The sequence below is a fragment of the Tachypleus tridentatus genome, chromosome 2 (assembly GCF_004210375.1).
Source record: "Tachypleus tridentatus isolate NWPU-2018 chromosome 2, ASM421037v1, whole genome shotgun sequence".
Taxonomy (NCBI): Eukaryota; Metazoa; Arthropoda; class Merostomata; order Xiphosura; family Limulidae; genus Tachypleus; species Tachypleus tridentatus.
The window spans coordinates 101,833,525-101,851,949 of NC_134826.1; the positions used below are offsets into that span (position 1 = coordinate 101,833,525).

Consider the following 18,425-nt stretch of genomic DNA (forward strand, 5'->3'; position numbering starts at 1 on the left):
GACTGTCGAGCAAAAATATTGTAGCATCACCAGAAAATATCATTAAATTTTAAACAGAATGTATATATGTACAATAACTGAATATGGCTACCTAGCATGCAGTAACGTTGCACTATCATATATTAACAAATTATAAAGAATACAGAACTCAGTAACCATCACAGAATTAAGATTGCCCAGAAGAACAGTTACAAAATTCATACACAAATATGCCAACATACAACCAATTCAAGAAAGACTACTAGATCGTTCGTCCAAACATTTTGATGAAAATCTTTAAAAATGATTTACTAGTACACATAGATTGTTATATCATACATAATGATGATAATAATCTCTTTCCATTCAATATGAACAACCAGCGTACAGCCACAAAAAAATGACGGGGTAAATACTATCACCTCTACCCCACAGTATACTTTGATCTTACATTTCGAAGCTAAATGAAATACGATACAGTTAAACATCGCTAAATCCCTTTATGAGCCAATCAAAATTAATATCATTACAGAAATAAATTAGTTTGTTATATCAAGAACTTCTAATGTATAGAAAAGCCAATGCGTTTTAGTAACACTACATTCCAACTATGGTTTTATGTTATACTGCTGTGCAACTAAAGTTTCTATCCTTCAGCCAGCACTGAATTTAAAAGACAGTAATCAAGTATATCCTAATATTATTGTTAGTCTGTGTACTGACAGTATACAAGAAAACGTATGGATAACAAAACTGTATATATATGTTAATTTCTTAATTTAGAGTCTCAGTTGATTAAAAACATTGGTGATATAACAGAAACTAGCCTGATTCAGAAATAATTTAATCTTTAAATTGAGTCAATTTAGAATAATTCGATAACTGTCTGCCCATTACGATTTTGGTAACGGGGGACATGAGGAGGGGTACAGGGAATTCTAAGAGTAATGAGTGTTCAGGTCACCTAACCTACAGCCAAGCGCATGACAAATTTATCAAATTTAACATATTGAGAATCACAGAAACTAAGCAAATTCTAATATCCTCAAATGTTCTGAATATACATCGATCAGGAAAATTGATTAAATAAAAGTGACTGATAGAAAGATGACATTAATTTATAAATCAACCTTAAGTCACTGAAACATCTAATGACTGTATATCTATAGACATCCATCTAACATCTAATTAATGTATAACTATAGATATCCATCTAACACTTACAGAATGTGTAACTATAGATATCCATCTAACATCTAATGAATGTATAACTATAGAGATCAAAATTCATTTATAAATAAAAGCAAACCAGAATGATTTCGCAAAAATCCTCGACAGTTTACTACGACTCGATAACAATCGAGTTAAGAAATTGTCTGATGTAGACAAGTACTGCCAAAACATTACTTGCAGAACAGAAACAATATATAATTCAAAACAGTGACAACACATGCACAAGTAATGAATATCATAAAAGAACGTTGATACCTAAGAATAACACACATAAACAACAGAGATCTATTCTACATCTCAGACTACGGTAATTCAAACTGTAACATTTTTTTTCCAGTTTATAACATTAACCCTCAAAACTTACAACAAACAAGTAGCAATGATCTAGGTAGCAAAATTATAAACATAATCACCAAAACAGCAGTAATCACATTGATAAAATATGCGAAAGCAATGCTCGGAGAGAAGGCAGTATCTAAGACATTCTTCTCAAAAATAGCACTCAGCACTGTTTTATTCTCAATTCAAATTATTTCTCAATTTTTTGGAATAAAACAAATATTCTTGTATTCCTAAAGGAAAGTAAACCAGCGAATAAATAGGAAAGTTACCACTCAATCAACAGAACCAGCTACAGTGAAAGAATTTTAGATAAAATAATGAGGAATAAACTCCCCACGTTTCTACAAATAACGTTAAAATTTCCTGAAGTACAAAATGATTTTAGAAAATTTAGGTAAACTGCAAATCATTTAGTCGTATAAAATGAAACCATAATAGAAAAAGCAAATGCACTGTTGCCTGCTTTATCGATAGAGAATAAACTTTCGAAAGTGTATGGCATAATGGTCCACGATTTGGCATGAAACAAATAACATTACCGATAAGTATTATTCGCTTGTCACCTAACATTTTGGAGAAAAACAAACAAACAGAAAATGCAGAGTGAATGTGGAGTATTTTACTCTTAAAGCAGATGTACCCCATGGAGGGATAAATAATCACTCCCGTCCTCTTCATCATATATGTAAGCTACATGGCCCTACCAAATTCAAATTTTAGTTTTACTTCTAGATGCGTAAACGATTTGGCAGAATGAAAAAGGTCTGCAATTCCCATCACCAGCAGCCACAAATTTATAAGTACGAAACCAAACAGTTGAATATTGTCAAAAACGTCGAATTACAAGTTCGACATACACTCGAATTATGCTTACATGGAAGTCGCTACATACTACCACATCAGGAACATTTTAAAGGTTAATATACAATTCTAAATAAACATTGGATAACCATACCAGCCAAGTAAGAAATAGCGTGTGGCAGTGATTAAATTATGCAATGAAACTGTCGGGTAAAAATAAAGGGTTTAATACCGGAAAATATCACTACAATTTACAAACAATATATACATATCCAGTAATCGACTATGCCTAACCAGCATGGATTAATACTACAACTTCTCATATTATTAAAGCACAAACAATAAAAATTCAATAATTGCTACAACTCATTCGGATACTTTGACAAAAATCTTTATAAAAAAATTATTCACTAATTCACATATACCGTTACACCATATACGATGATGATACTCCTAAGTATCTCTCTCCATTTAATATGTACCAAAAGTGGCCCGGCCTGACCAGGTGGGTTAAGGCGTTCGACTCGTAATCTGAGGGTCGCGGGTTCGAATCCCCGTTGCACCAAACATGCTTGCCCTTTCAGCCGTGAGAGCGTTATAATAATGTTACGGTCAATCCCACTATTCGTTGGTAAAAGAGTAGTCCAAGAGTTGGCGGTGGGCAGTGATGACTAGCTGCCTTCCCTCTAATCTTGCATTAGGGATGGCTAGCGCAGATAGCCCTCGAGTAGCTTTGCGCAAAATTCAAAACAAACAAGTACCAAAAGAAAAAGACCACCTATGCTAGACCTTAAAATATCACTTTATGTCACATATACATCTGATACCGTTAAGTAGTGAAAAGTGGCGATTTGCCAACCGAACGGTTTGTGAAGTGTAAGACTATTACACAGTCAAATTAAGAAATGTTTAAAAAAAAACACACACTAAATGCGATAAGTGTTACATTCAGGGGCGTAGATCTTGAAGGGATGGGGATATACATCCCCCTTAATTTTAGGTGGGGGTATGGTGCATACAATCATCCCCCCCTACAGTTTGGTCTGTTGAATTGTTTTATTGCATCACAGGCATACAAATTGTGTTTGTTCTTGTAATTCTCGTGTTCTTACTAATCGAATTATATAATTAAGCCTAGATGTAGGCTTTTTCAGTAGCCGAAATGTACATCTTTAATAAAGGTGTGCTTCTAAGCTTTTCGATCTAAGCGATAGTTCGTAAGTATCAGTCAGTAGGCCTAAGTATACATGCAAGTATCGTGGCAGCAAAATTACTCTGTGACTGCATGTTTAGAGCTTTCAGGTTCACGTAATCAGAGATTACCAATTTGCAAATTGAACAGTCCACATAAGTGGTTGAAAAAGGAAGTAGGATTACCGTAATTACCAGTGAAATGAGCACTGAACTCGTGACGTAACTGAAAGTACCCGTTAAAGAAATAAACATTTAAAGGACCACGCTGGATTGGTTTGGTTTCTTTAGAATTTCGTGCAAAGCTACACAAGGGCTCTCAAAACAGTCTGGATTTAACAATCGTTTCCATAATATTAGCTGATCACACGCGTAACTTTCACGTACACACCAACAATGTTGGAGATCATAATCCTATCTCTTTCACCGTGTACCTAGATTGTACTATCATTCGCCATCAACAAACACTACTTTACGATTACACTTGCCCCCCGCTAGTATAGCGGTATGTCTCCGGATTTACAACGCTAAAATCAGGGGTTCGATTCCCCTCGGTGGGCTGAGCAGATAGCCCTATGTGGCTTTGCTATAAGAAAAACACACGATTACACTCACACCGACTGGATATCTCTTAACTAAAACATTATTAAACGCTTATTTAAATTAAGACACACTGGCACGAACTACACAGAAATAAATAAGAATGCTAACGATATCACAACGCGATAACTGAAGCTATTAAGGAGTATATCCATAGCAAAACTAGTAACCCTGATATCAAACCATTGAAAATTACACCCAAAAAACCACCAATTAATTTGAAAGCAGAAGACAAATTAGACGAGATTTAGTTCGTTCTCGTTACCAGCTTTCAAACCATTAATTAATGACAAAAACTAACCCATCATAAAATTCATTCAGAAACAGAAAAAATCCTGTAAATCCATAAATAATTCCCAACTGGACCCCGCGTTATTTTGGAGGAAATTCTAACCAATCACTAAGTCTAAGAGTAATATTACGAACATACATATGCAATAACGTGACAGCTACGTCTAAGCAGAATTACTTGTGTGTGTGTATCTGTGTGCGCACGTTTCATTTAGCAAAGCCACCTCGGGCTATCGACTGAATTCACTGAGGGGAATTGAATCCCTGATAATTATTTGTCCAGTACTTCACAAACACTTTCGTAACACCTAATATTATTCGATTTGACTCATCACACTTAAACCATGTAAATGGCCACTTAATTAATGATCCCAGCATGTTCACACCTATCTTTCCTGTAACATTAGTGCAAAATAATCATCCCTCTAACCTACATATACGACACGTATTACTAACTGAATTTAAAAAAATAATCTTAAAAGATAGTTAAACGTAATGCGCCTGGTGAGGACAGCATAAATAATGTGATTCTATAAAAAAAGTTTTTCTGATCCCATATTAAAACAATTAGTTTACAATCAAGTTATCCAGTAATATAGAATTCAGCAACCATTAAAGTCCTCCTCCCCGCAAAAAATAATGATTTAAGTAATCCTGGCAATTACAGATCTATTAGCTTACTCAACACACAAAGTTGTTATATGTTACTAAGCACAAAGCTACACAAAAGGCTATGTTATACAAATCCGTTATGCTCAATCTGATCATAAAGTTCCTCATGAAATTGCAAAACAATTTGTGATGTAAAAATTAAAATTCGTTTCAAAACTTCTGAAGACAGTTATGTTCTTGGATTTTGATTTTGATGGAACAAGTATGAGCAGTCCTTAGAACATGTTCTTGCTAACATCTTTATCAATATGCTGGACTATGAAATTAAAAGCACGGTTAATCTAAGAAAATGTTGATGTTTGTCAGAAGTGTTGATGATATCTATATATTCATTTACCGAGTTTGTTTCTGGACAAATGACTGAACATTTTTTTAGTATTTTTAAATTAATTAGTATAAAATAGTATAATTTTAAACTTGTACAAAAAAGTGTGTATTTTCCTTTTAGCAAAGCCACATCAGGCTATCTGCTGAGTCACTGAGGGGAGTCGAACCCGTGATTTTAGCGTTGTAAATCCGTTGAAAAAATGAGAATGAATGCGAGTTATCTTTTATCTATATCATTGTTAGCAGGGTTAATAACACTTTTAAAACGAAGGCATTTTGAAAAGAAACTCATACCGATTTGTACTTGAACTGGTCGTCAACTCATCACAAATCTCGAAAAATAGAAATTATTGAAATGTTATTAACTTCTGGAAAACTAAACGCAATTCAAAAGAAGATGTGGGTAAAAAAAGCACATTATTCGCAAAATGTGCTGATGAAGAGGGATGACTATCCTTATTAGTGTGGTGAAAAATACTTAAAAACTCGTAAGCTGGCAGAAAAAAATTATTCTGGTAATTTGACTTTTGTGTAATTTTTTATAAGCAAATAAGATAAAAAGACTTTGGCAAGAAACAGAAAGGATGTACAAGCTTCAGTCGTAGGAAAATTTGTATTTTTACTTTAAATATAGAATTAAAGTGACTAAGTATTGCAAAAGTAGTAGTTTACAATTTAGAATTTTTATATTATAATAATCTCTATTTAGAAGAGACTGGTAGAAATTTAAAGCATTAGAATAGCAGAACATGAATATGCATCATCACGTCTACCAACATTTTAAAGATATTGAACAATTTTGTTTTATTATAATGATAATAGAAATAAAATAATTAAAATTATTTGTTTGAAAACCTAATATTAATAAACGTAAAATAAAAGAAGCCACTTTAATAAAGGAATACAAACATGTAATAAATCAACACAAGGAAACGGTTTATACTTATGCTAGCTCAAAGTTATATACTGACGTCACCAACTGGGTGTACTTAAGCGTCGTGCACAATTGTGCCGAAATTCAACAAATTACTGACCACCCTTGGGTGGGCCCGGGATGACCAGGTGGTTAAGGCACTCGACTCGTAATCTGAAGGTCGTGGGTTTGAATTCCCATCACATCAAACATGCTCCCCCTTTCAGCCGTGGGGACGATATAATTTTTCGGTTAATCCCACTATTCGTTGGTAAAATAGTAGCTCAAAAGTTGGCGGTGGGTGGTGATGACTAGCTTCCTTCCCTCTAGTCTTACACTGCCAAATTAGGGACAGCTAACGCAGATAGCCCTCGAGTAGCTTTGCGCGAAATTCAAAATAAACAACCCACCCTTGGGTTATTAATTCTAAATAATCTGCCACCACTGAATTGGATTGGGGGTTGATGTTAGTGTTCTTCCTAAAGTGTTCTAAAATGTTGACGGCACACAACAAATTGGAAAGAGACAACACAGGGTCATAAACTTACCAGATGCAATAACCTTATGTGCGATATATAATACCTTTCGAATTCACATTGAATCAAGATCAGTGTATAACACATCATATAGTTTATATGTATTATTTTTATGGCAATATTTTGAAAAACATCAAATGTCAAAAAGAAAAGAGACATCAACCACTCAGTAAACCTTTCCGTTACAAAAATACAGAAGAAAACAGTAATGTACTTTAGTGACATGAAAGTAGTCATTAGAGAATAAATAAACTTTAGAAAGTTCCTTATTGATGAATAATTAACAAATTGCATTTGCATTGTTCTATATCTCAATAAAATACATACGTATAGACAACATATTTCAATGTATCCTCCAATTTCTATTAATCACAATGAAAGAATAAACAAAAATAATCATTGTTTGTGCTCCTGGATGTGCGTAAGAGAAACGTATTTATTTCCCCATGCCGGGTTCCCTAGTTGAATAACAGTGTGTCTGCGAATTTACAACGTGGTGGTCAGAGCGCAGATAGCCCAATGTGTGATTTTGTGTTTAACTTCAAACATAAAACATGCTCGCCCTTTCAACCGTGGAAACGTTTGCTCTGTGACAGGCAATTCCATTATTCGTTGGTAAAATAGTAGCCTATTAGTTTGCGATGGGTGGTAGTGACTAACTGCCTTCCCTCTAATCTTACATCGCTAAATTAGAGATAGTTAGTGTAGATAGCCCTCATGTAGTTGTACGCAAAATTAGAAAAAAAAATCCTCTGTCAGCAAGCATTTCCTTTCACTGTAGTACGCTAGCCAACCACTTATTCAATAATAGCCAACCCTTATCTAACTTATATAAAAGTCAGTGCGGCAAGCACCTCCTTACACTGCACGCTATCCAACCATTTATCCATATGATAGCCGCCTCTTATCTAACCTATATAAATATTAGTGTGTGTAATGTCTCGCTTGACTTTTCGAAATAGCATGAGTTATAAAAGTCAAAGTGCATTTATCGAGTAGAATTACGACTTTAGTGACGAGGATGCAAGGAGACCATAAGAAGGGAAGAGGGGTGTCGTGAAACCTTTCAAGTGTAGCGAGTGTTAGTATAACAAGCTTACAGCAAAGATGTAATGTGGGATCGCCTAGTCTACAAAAAAGCTAAGATAGGTGACAAAGATATAGAAATAAAAAATAGGTTGAAAGATCGTTAATTTAAAAGGTTTTTTTTAAAAGAATGACGTTTCGAGTAAGAACTCTTCGTCACAACCGTAATATAAACGCAAGCTGTACAATCTGACGAATAGCATAAGCTGAAAACGTCATTCTTATTTTAAGAAAGATATTACAAAAATTAGCAATCAGCTAGCGTAGAATCAAGTGTGTAAAATTCATTGTGAAAGAAAAAGTATTGATTCAATAATAAACTTCAATGATTTTTGAATTGATATATTTTCTGTTGCATCACTAACGTTTTTAATAAAAATCAAACCTTTTTAATCAACCGAGATTCTAAATTAAGAAAGCAACACATATTTTGCCAGTTTTGTTGTTTATATTTAATTTTATGCTTTCAATACATAGACTTAACAGTAATATTAGGTTATACTTTTGTTACACAACAGCATAACCTGAAGTCATTGTTGGAACATAGTGTAATTGGTTTTCTATATATTAGTTATTCATCTAACTGATTTTTATCGATAATTATTCTATGAATACGCTACAAGTTCATTTAATGATTGATCTTAATTTTAATTGGCTCACAAACGAAGCGACGTTTGACTGCCTCGATTGCACTATTCTGTTTCTTTGTTAGTCAAGCCTGATTTCGCCCAAACTTATGTATTTCATTTAGCTATAAAATGAGTTAGGGTATACTATGGGGTTGAAGTGATGATCATTTTTTACGATCTGTTCGCTCGTATGGAAACTAAAATTCTCACTGTGAGTGAATGACCTTGAGCGACGTTGTAACTGATAGACTGACTTGACAATATCTCATTTCTAAATTCTAGTATCAAAATATGTTAAAAGTTAATAAGATAACTCACTGATACAACAGTGTTTATGCAATACACTTTTCTGGTGAAATACTCTGGGTCAAATTACGTTTTAACAGGTAATCCATACATACAAATTGTTTAATAAAGACATGGTTAACACACATTACTTTGTTTCTACTTGAAAACACTGATAACATGGTTTGACTTTGCTTAAATTTACTTTATTATAGCTGCACCAGTGTTATGGTGAGTAAGCTGGCAGCCAACCCAAACCAGCTATCGGTATTTTTATATGAATGTCTCAAAGGTTTCAAACAACACAATAATAGTCTGAAAATGTGAGAAAAGTATTAAATATGCACACAGATTGCAATCGTAAAGAGATACAAAGATACAGTCGTTAATAGTACATGTAAAATATAAATAATTTTACTTTTTTACTGTTTTATTTAGTATTTTGGTTCACTGTACTTCTAGTTCTTTCAAAGTTTCAAACAAGCTTCATTAGGTCTGAAAAACTTTGAAAACAGAATGTACTTCATTGGCAACTTAAAAACTTTCGCCCCTCCCCCTTTATTTTCGTTTAATTATTGTCACATAACATGCACAGCTTCCATGCCAGTAAGTGGACAATGTAGCTGTAACTTACCTCAGGATAGCTGGCCTTCTGATCTGTTGTAATAATACCCTCCCCCAGTGGTACGTACAATGCTAGAAAAGCGGTCATGATACCCGTGATGAGCAAGAGCACAGATAAATCAATGTGTAGCTACGTAGTTTAAACAAACAAACTGTTATACTATTATGGTATGGGGGTATGTGATTCGTGTCACTAGTATATATTTATCAGCAAAGTAAACCATAACCGATTCAAATTCAACAGAGGATCTTTACAGATATAAGGGAATCATTTCTTCTTACTCTTCCAAAGTAAACTCGCCTTTTCACTTTAATTTTTCATTTTGTGCAAAATGTTGTGACAATCTAGAATCAAAGTTAATACTAACTTTTTGAAAATTGACTCATATGCATCCTTCTTTATATGTTATCGCACATGAAAATATAAATAAAAATTGATTTATCTGGTAGAGGAAGCGTACACATTATTTTGAGTTGGATATATTGTTCAGATTTTCTTCCAAAGTGGACAGATTGTAATCTCAATGTCATGTATTTTTCATGTTTTTAATAAAAAATGACCATTTGTTTATTACAATTTTAGAAAATGAAATGCTTCAATGGCAAAAGCAAAAATAAGATACACACAGTAACACCTGACTAAGGCGGAATCGCACGCGTCCAAGTAAAATTTCCGGCTTAGACATTGTATATTATGTTTCAGCGTAACATTATACTTGCTTAACTCAAGGGAAGTAAGACGTTTGTGAATAAAGTTATTATACTGTTTATGTTATATCTATCAGAATAAGAACAAAAATAGACATTCAAAATATACATAAGTACACAAAATCTTAATCAAATTTATTTGAAGAAAGTGTCCAATTTCAACTGTTTCATTTTTTTAATGGGCTTTCTCATGCACTTAAAAGAGAACGCCGATTCTACGGCCTTTTCATGAAGTTCATTTTTGCATACAATTTGATAGCGTTAATATAACTTAACACTTGCGATGAAGTAAGAATTTCTATTTCCTCACTATCTTTTCCACTTTTGTTCATCTTTTGAATTTCTCACACTGTTACCATCTTGCGATTCTATTATATATTTTAAATTAATTTCATCAGTTTCTGTTAAAACATTCTTGTCAACGTTCACAAAACTTTCTGTGTTCACAGAATCATCTGCACCAATCTTCTCAATCAGAGTTTGGATTTCACTAGAATCGTCATAACAAACAACTTTTAAAAAAAAATGAGGGTATTAAGTAGTTTTTTTTAATGAAACTGTTTTGTAAATTTTCCCTAAATGTTGAAATTAGGGAAGATAGGAAATTATTTTTCGTGAGAATTATTTAAAAAGCAGAATTTTGCACTTTAAAGACAAATATATTTCTACAAATCATGAATCTAACTTAAATGCAAAAATAATGACGTAAGAAAATATACATATATTCCCTCCACCCATTTCCACCTTGATCCCAATAAAGTAGGGGTTAGTTGATAATTGTTGTAAACCAAAATACTTGCACACAGTTGGCTATCCTATAGGACTACCATGTTCTGTGGGGGATTCGAGCTGGAGGCCTTCAGATTGCGAGTGGAGTGCCTCAACCACCATGTTACACATTTTAATATACATACTGATAACATAAATGTGATCTTCATGTGAAAAATAAACTGATCATTTACAGAAGTGCCCTTGTGAGGTTGGACCTAAAACCCAATTTAAATGGTCACAATACACCAGATTTTCATTGGAAGATGACAACTGAAAAAACAATCCACTTTCGTTTCATAATAAATCAGACCAACAATAAGAATCGGAATTTAACTGCATTAATGCTGCATTGCTATCGTCTCAAGTCAGAAATTACTACTAAAACTGGGTGAATGACACCAAAAGATGTGATAACTGTTTCATTTTCACGTTTTTTCTATCAACTGCTTATTATTGTAATGAAGCTGCTTTTATAATTTACCGTGTATGCGAGATTTTTATTCAGTAATTTAACGTACTTTAAAATTATACTTTATCTTTCCACTTTTTACGTTTTTGTTTTCTTCTGCAAGAACACTTTACTGTCATAGAACGGTAGATCATGTTTCAGGTTAGGTACACGTCTATATTATTATCGTTTAAATACCGTTACAATATACTTTTGTTAGCGACTATTTAAACATCACCTGATGGACTTAGGCTCGAAATTTGTTAAATAATTCACCTTCCGATTTAACATTTTTCTATGTTGCCATTTTTACCAAACTTGTAAATAATTTCAAAGTTTTTGTTGTATTTTTTAATCAAAATTACTTTCTCTCAACGCGAGTTCATAACGAATCAGGAGAGAAAGCGTCGCCAATAGATATTCATACTGCACAATAATACCGCAATACGTGGGAAAGTACTGGAAAATGTTACAACATGCGTCTATAATGAAAAATTAAGTACAAAACGACAATAAAGAATGAATTAATACATCTAAATAAAATCTATATAAAGTGGGTTTTCTCGTAATCACTGATTAAAATCTATATGTACTTTTACCTGTTGAATTTTCAGTGTATATAGCATCCACAAAGACATTGTACTAAAACGCCCGACAAGAGAAATGGTGGTGTTTGACAAAAGGTCACGAACATTCATTACACCACTAAATAATTAAATGACTTCACCATTTTAAATATAAAACTCATTTTAAGAAACGTATCAATGACAGTTTAAAAGACCCAATCAAACCTGACCCTTCTCCACCCCCTGTTCAAAAACCACAAATCTGGGCGGTCCATAGTCTCTGGTTATAATTACCACACCCATCTAGTCTCCATTTACCTCAAGAATATTTTACAACCCTCCTAATATGAACGCACGCGCCATTATATATTAAAAACAGCATCCATGTTCTTCGTCTTCGAAAACTTTTACTATATGATAAAGCAAACAAAACACGAACGTGATAATACGAAGCATTTATTAAACGTTTCAGAATCACCATAATTCCAACATCAGTAACCTAGAGGTACAAAACAAACAGTATTTGTAATTGCAACACAAATATATACATAAGAAGTAAAACAATCTGAATATACAAATATAACAAACAAATAAAAAATGTGGTAAAAATGACATAGTTAAAATAAGTTTAAATCATGTGAAACCTGCGTATTACTTAGGGACAGAAGGTGATTTTCTGTTTAATGTTTATTTTATTAGAAGTATCATGTTTGGCTGTTGAGAGAATTGTAACGTTGGAGAACGAAATCGGATGTTCTGCTTCCGTATTGTGCTGATAGATAGTGGAGATAGGAGTGTTTCTAACTTTTATTTTTGTTTTACCAATATAGGGGCGCTATAGTCTCCGTACGCGTATAAACAGACGAGATATGAACAATGGGGAGTTCTTATTTATATACTTCTGAAGTGTTCAGACGTGAGAAGTCATTTCTGCCATGTTGTCTTCATTGTACAAGCTTCCTTCCTTGACGGATTACCGTTGGATTTCTCCCCTCGTCAAAGTATTGTCTTTGTTTGTTTGTTTGTTTTGGAATTTCGCGCAAAGCTACTCGAGGGCTATCTGCGCTAGCTGTCCCTAATTTAGCAGTGTAAGACTAGAGGGAAGGCAGCTACTCATCACCACCCACCGCCAACTCTTGGGCTATTCTTTTACCAACGAATAGTTGGATTGACCGTCACATTATAACACGCCCACGGCTGAAAGGGCAAGCATGTTTGGTACGATAGGAATTAGAACCCGCGACCCTCAGATTACGAGTCGAACGCCTTAACCCACCTAGCCATGCCGGCATAACGTCTCTGTTGACCCCAGAAAAACTAGAATCCTTCGTCGAGGAGGCATATTACTGCAGCCTTCAACACTCCAGGACCATGATTATCTATGTAAACCATGAAAAACAGATATCAACGTTCAGTGCTCTCCTACCAAAAGTTCAAGTTGCCTATATTCGATATTTATCAAGAACGTTCATTTGTCTATAACTCCTGCTGAAATTCAACATTATCTGGAAACAACAACCTTCACGAAACTCCATGCAGCTCACAAAATTCATTCCAAGATCACAGGATTGCCAACTAACTTTGTTAAAGTCGTAACCGAGCACAAACAGGTAGCTGATTTTATACTTGACTACGGATGTACCCTACAGTATTTTAATTTTAGTGCCGAACGCCCCCGACATCGAGCAACTAATCTTCAAAATGTCACGTCTGTTAATTAGAGTACCCCTCGTCCAGTAAGCTTTTCATCTTCATGTACGCCAATTATCTCTGTTGCAAGCACCAATACTTTAATTAATACTAAGAAGAAAGACAAGGATACTCTGACAAACTTTCACGTTACCCCTCAGCAGCGACCCAAACCAAAGAAAACAGCTTCATGCCAGACTCAACCCACGCCCGTTAAGACTACAGACGTATCAACCGCTGTAGATATCAACATCACGTTCAGCAAGAAGACACAAACCAGATTCACAAGAAGACACCAACCATCTCAGACCGAAATAGAACGACTCACTAAGACAGATAAAATCGATCACTCAGTTTTGTATCCACGAACTGCCTATCTTTATCCTCCTGGTGCCTTAGATCGATCTTTTAATCTGCAGACTTAATACGTGTTTTATTGTTGTATATTCTTTGCATGTTTTATGTTATAAGCTTTACTAACCCTGATTTTCTTTCCAGCATCTTCCGGGCACGGTCAGGGTGGATTTTTCGTCGCCCTGATCGTAAAAGTGGGTTCTCTCGGGGTACTCCCGTTTCCCCCCACAGCAAATTCTTAGGTTTTTGGATCTACAGTTCCCTGTCCTCTTGTTTTTTTTTGTAGAGTCAATATTTAACCTCCCGCGGACCACCATTGGACCTTTGCCACCCGATTGCATTACAAATTCGTTAACTTGAAATCTTGTCGGTTTAGCTATTAATAATCAATCACAAGCCCAGTTAAATTTTGCTTCACGAGTAGAGCGAAGAGGTCTCTTCTGAGCGCTCTCGAGAGCTTTGCATCTCTTCTTGAGATGCAGTGTGTTAAATCAAAATAACTGCCACGAATTTTATTATTTACAAATTTCGTTTATGTATTTGTTTTGTATCTAAAATTTACTGATGAAGAAATTATGATGATTCCGAAACGTTCATTGATTCCTCCTATTATCACGTTCGTATTTTTATTTTTATTTGCCGTTATCATTAAGTTTTCTATAAAATTAGTAGATTTCACTTGACTTTGTTACATTTTTATTACAAGTTACGAGTCACTGTACACTGCTACAACACACGATAATGGATTGTGCGCGTACATTTTCTCAAGAAAAGGAACCTATATCCCAAAGTACTATATCCCATTTACTACATTATTTTGTGTTGACTTTGGATACTTCTGATTTTTATGGATAAATATATCAATAATTACAAAAAAAAAATTGTCATGGGAACGAAAATGGATCCATCCTATGTAAACTTTTTTGTTGATTTCTTCTAAGAACGAATTCACGTATTTTCACTCACAAACGCGCTGCCCTTTCCTTTCTTTTTATCAGAAATACTGATGATATTCTACTTTTCTCACTGAACACAAATAACTCGAACGTTTCATTCACTGTGTTCCTCATTTAGAATATGCATTTGTGTAGAATTACATTTACAGAAGATCTTGAAAAGTCTTTTCTTTAGTTGTAATTGTTTAGTTATATTCCTATAATCTCTCAGTATTATTAAAATTGAGATTAAATACCTATATATCCAAAAATGTTACAAACATACACAGGCTTTCATAGGGTGTCCTAACTTTTTTCACATGACTGTATGTCCTCAGCCTACTACTCTACATTCTATTTATAAATGACATACCTCTCATGCAGTTAATATATAACACTCATCTCTTAGTATGCCAATGACACTGCTGTCTGGAGCACATAACACAATGCACTCACTGTTATGTCCAGAGTCTAAGATGTATTGAATAAATTAGTTAAACAGTATAACAAATGGAGAGAGCTTTTCAATCCAATAAAGTCACATGCAACAGCATTTTGTAGATAAATAGGAAGACAAAACAAAAACACCAGACAAATCAAAAAACTTACATTAAACAACATCTCCATTTCTTTTATAAGAATAACAAATTTTTAGAGATTACACTAAACTCATGATTGTCATAGATCACTCACTACAATGATATTCTAAAGAACACAAGCACTAGTCTAGTAAGTCTTCGTTGAATCAGGGGTATGAACAAAGGCTGTAATAGCCATTCAACCATTAACATTCACAAAGCCTACATCAGACTACTATATGAATATGTATGCTTTACATCATGTGATACATCTGACACATTATATGAAAAGATTCTGAAGCAAAAGCTCACTGCCATCAAAACAGCATTGTCTCTCAAAATACACCCACAAATTCAAATAATACAACAGGTTCAAAAGAGAAACATCCAAACAAGCACCTCTCTCATCCTGACAGCCATACCTTCTGCATGGCAGAATCATGCCCAATTAGTCTTCATCTCCCTACTCCAATCTTTGTCGACTGTCCTCTCCGAGTGACATCATCCCCATGTTTTATTTGTAAAAATACCATATTACTGAAATGCTTTATATTGATATTCTCATCAAAATTAGTTTAGAAAATTGACCTTGTTTGAGAAATAGTAACTGTCATACAACTTAGTCATAAACTTCAATAATGTTATTTAAACTCTCATAAATTTCAAATATTTTATAATAGGTAGTAAATTTATTTTGAAACTTCAGTTACTGTTTACCTTTCTTGAATTCCTCCAAGAGTACATCTAGAGTTTCATCTTCATAAACATAGCTAATTGGGTGATTGTAGAACTCGCAGAGGGTCTTGACAGGTGTATTATCTTCAGGGTCAACAAAAGCTAAATCCTTGGTAAACAGTAGAAACACAATATTGTTTCTGTCTGTATCATAAACAGGAATGCGAGTGTATCCTTGTTTTAAAATTTCTGACATTGTTTCAAAATCCAAAATGCTGTCAATTGGAATCATAAATACATCTTCTATTTTTGTCATGATTTCAGCTGCTGTCTTCTTCTTTAATTCCAATGCCCCTGAAATAATATTCACCTCTTCATTTTCTAACTGATTATAATCCTTGGTTACTTTGATATACTCCATAAGCTTTTCCCGATTATAAACATTGCCTATTTCCTCACCTAGAATCCAATCTAAAAGCTTACTGACTGGAAATGATAATGGAAATGTTACAAACATAAAGAATTTAGTGACCATCACTGTTCTAGCACCAACTGCCAATCCATGACGGGAGCAAATGGCTTGAGGAATTATCTCACCAAATATAACAATACCAATTGTAGCTCCAATAACAGCAATTAGTCCAGAAGAAATTTCATCTAGTAAGATGGTTAAACTACTATTCACCAATACATTACCAAGTAAAAGAGAACAAAGAAGGTAATTTCCTCTCGAACGCAAAGGAGAAATTATTTGTGCAAACCTTTTTTCCTTTGGTGAACCCACACTTTCAATAACCTTCAATTCTGTTTTATCTAAAGCCATTAAGCCCAGGTTTAACCCACTAAAGAGGCCAGACAAAATCAGAAGGATCACAATGATACAGATCTGTAACCACAAAGGAATAATCTTACTTTCTGTTCGGATACGCATCCATGGGTCATCTCCTTGATGAATCCAGCCACTTGTTTTACCTAAATCTGGATTATTCTTCACACACATAAAGTAGAACTGATCTGTAGATTCCATATCTGGTAGGGAAAGTTGAATAACAACTGCACTACTACTTAAGAACCCTTCTTCTTGCAGGTATACTACTTCTGTGGTTGGTAAGTCATTGCAGTTGCTACCTTTTGGTTGTTTAACAGTTGTAAAAGCTACAGCAGTATGTTTTGTGAAATTTACTCCAAATAACCGCAATGTAACTTCTTGGTTGGCTGGAATGAGTGATGCTCCACTAGTAGAAACCAATACCTTGCTTCCTTCTCCTCTTAACCCTGTAACTACCACAGGAACAAATCTGAAAGTAAATGATGTGTTGTATATAGATAACAGACTTATACCCACATCTTGAAATAAGCTATAGTTTCATCAGCAAATACTTATACCTGTTGAAACATGTCAAGAATTATACATTTTGTTTTACTATGAGTGAATAACAATCATTATATGTACGCTTCAAAAGTGTCAATAAAAGATATTATGCTCTTCAATTAATACTTTTGGCAATTTTCTATGTAATAATTTTCAGTATGTGAGCATGCACTGACCTCTAAGTGATACTAAATAAACTAAGCTTTAAAGTTTGTATGAAGGTACAAATTTTTCACCTCACCACTTGAGGTACTCAGGGATTTGTTTAAAACCTTATCCTAAACTGCTAGACTCACTAACTTCTAAATGGTGACCAAATGAATCATCAGAAGTTTGTAAAAAGGTAAAACTTTTCACACATTAGAAACCAAAGTATTTCATGAAAACATTTGTATGGGATTTCCTGAAAGCAGACCCCAAATTTTGTGTTGTTTTACATTACAGCAGGTAACTAAGTAGGTGTAATAATTACTCTTCATAGCTTGGTTAAAGAAATTAAACTTGCATTTTTGTGTCGCATAACTCTTCTAAACAGCTTGTTGCATAAACTTCTAAGCAATACCAAACAACTTTTCTCTGGTTCTGAGGTTTGCACAAAGGTAAAAGTTTTTGCCCTACTCCTTGGGAAACACAAGGATTTCTTGAAAACCTCTTGTCCTAAACTGCTGGAGTCACCAATTTCTAAGTGGTGCAAAATAAATCATTTCAGCCTGAAGTTTGACAAAAGATCAAAGTTTTCATCCAACCTGAAAATACATTTATGGGGATTCCCCAAAATTTAGCAATTATTTACGTAAATAAACTTACATTATAGTAGCCC

The 18,425-nt window shown here is 34.1% G+C and overlaps 1 protein-coding gene across 2 annotated transcripts in view; it reads right to left on the reverse strand.

Moving 5' to 3' along the window:
- Positions 1-18,425, reverse strand: part of LOC143244710 (unextended protein-like) — a 94,124-nt gene that overhangs the window by 40,726 nt on the left and 34,973 nt on the right. The window contains exons 2-3 of one of the 2 annotated variants that reach the window (XM_076489837.1): positions 17,146-17,531; positions 16,276-16,587 (exon numbers count right to left, since the gene is read on the reverse strand). In XM_076489837.1, the coding sequence (XP_076345952.1) occupies positions 16,276-16,587; positions 17,146-17,531 (698 nt within the window). Of the gene's footprint in view, positions 1-16,275; positions 17,532-18,425 lie in introns of both variants that reach the window. The other variant, XM_076489836.1, reaches the window with a different exon arrangement.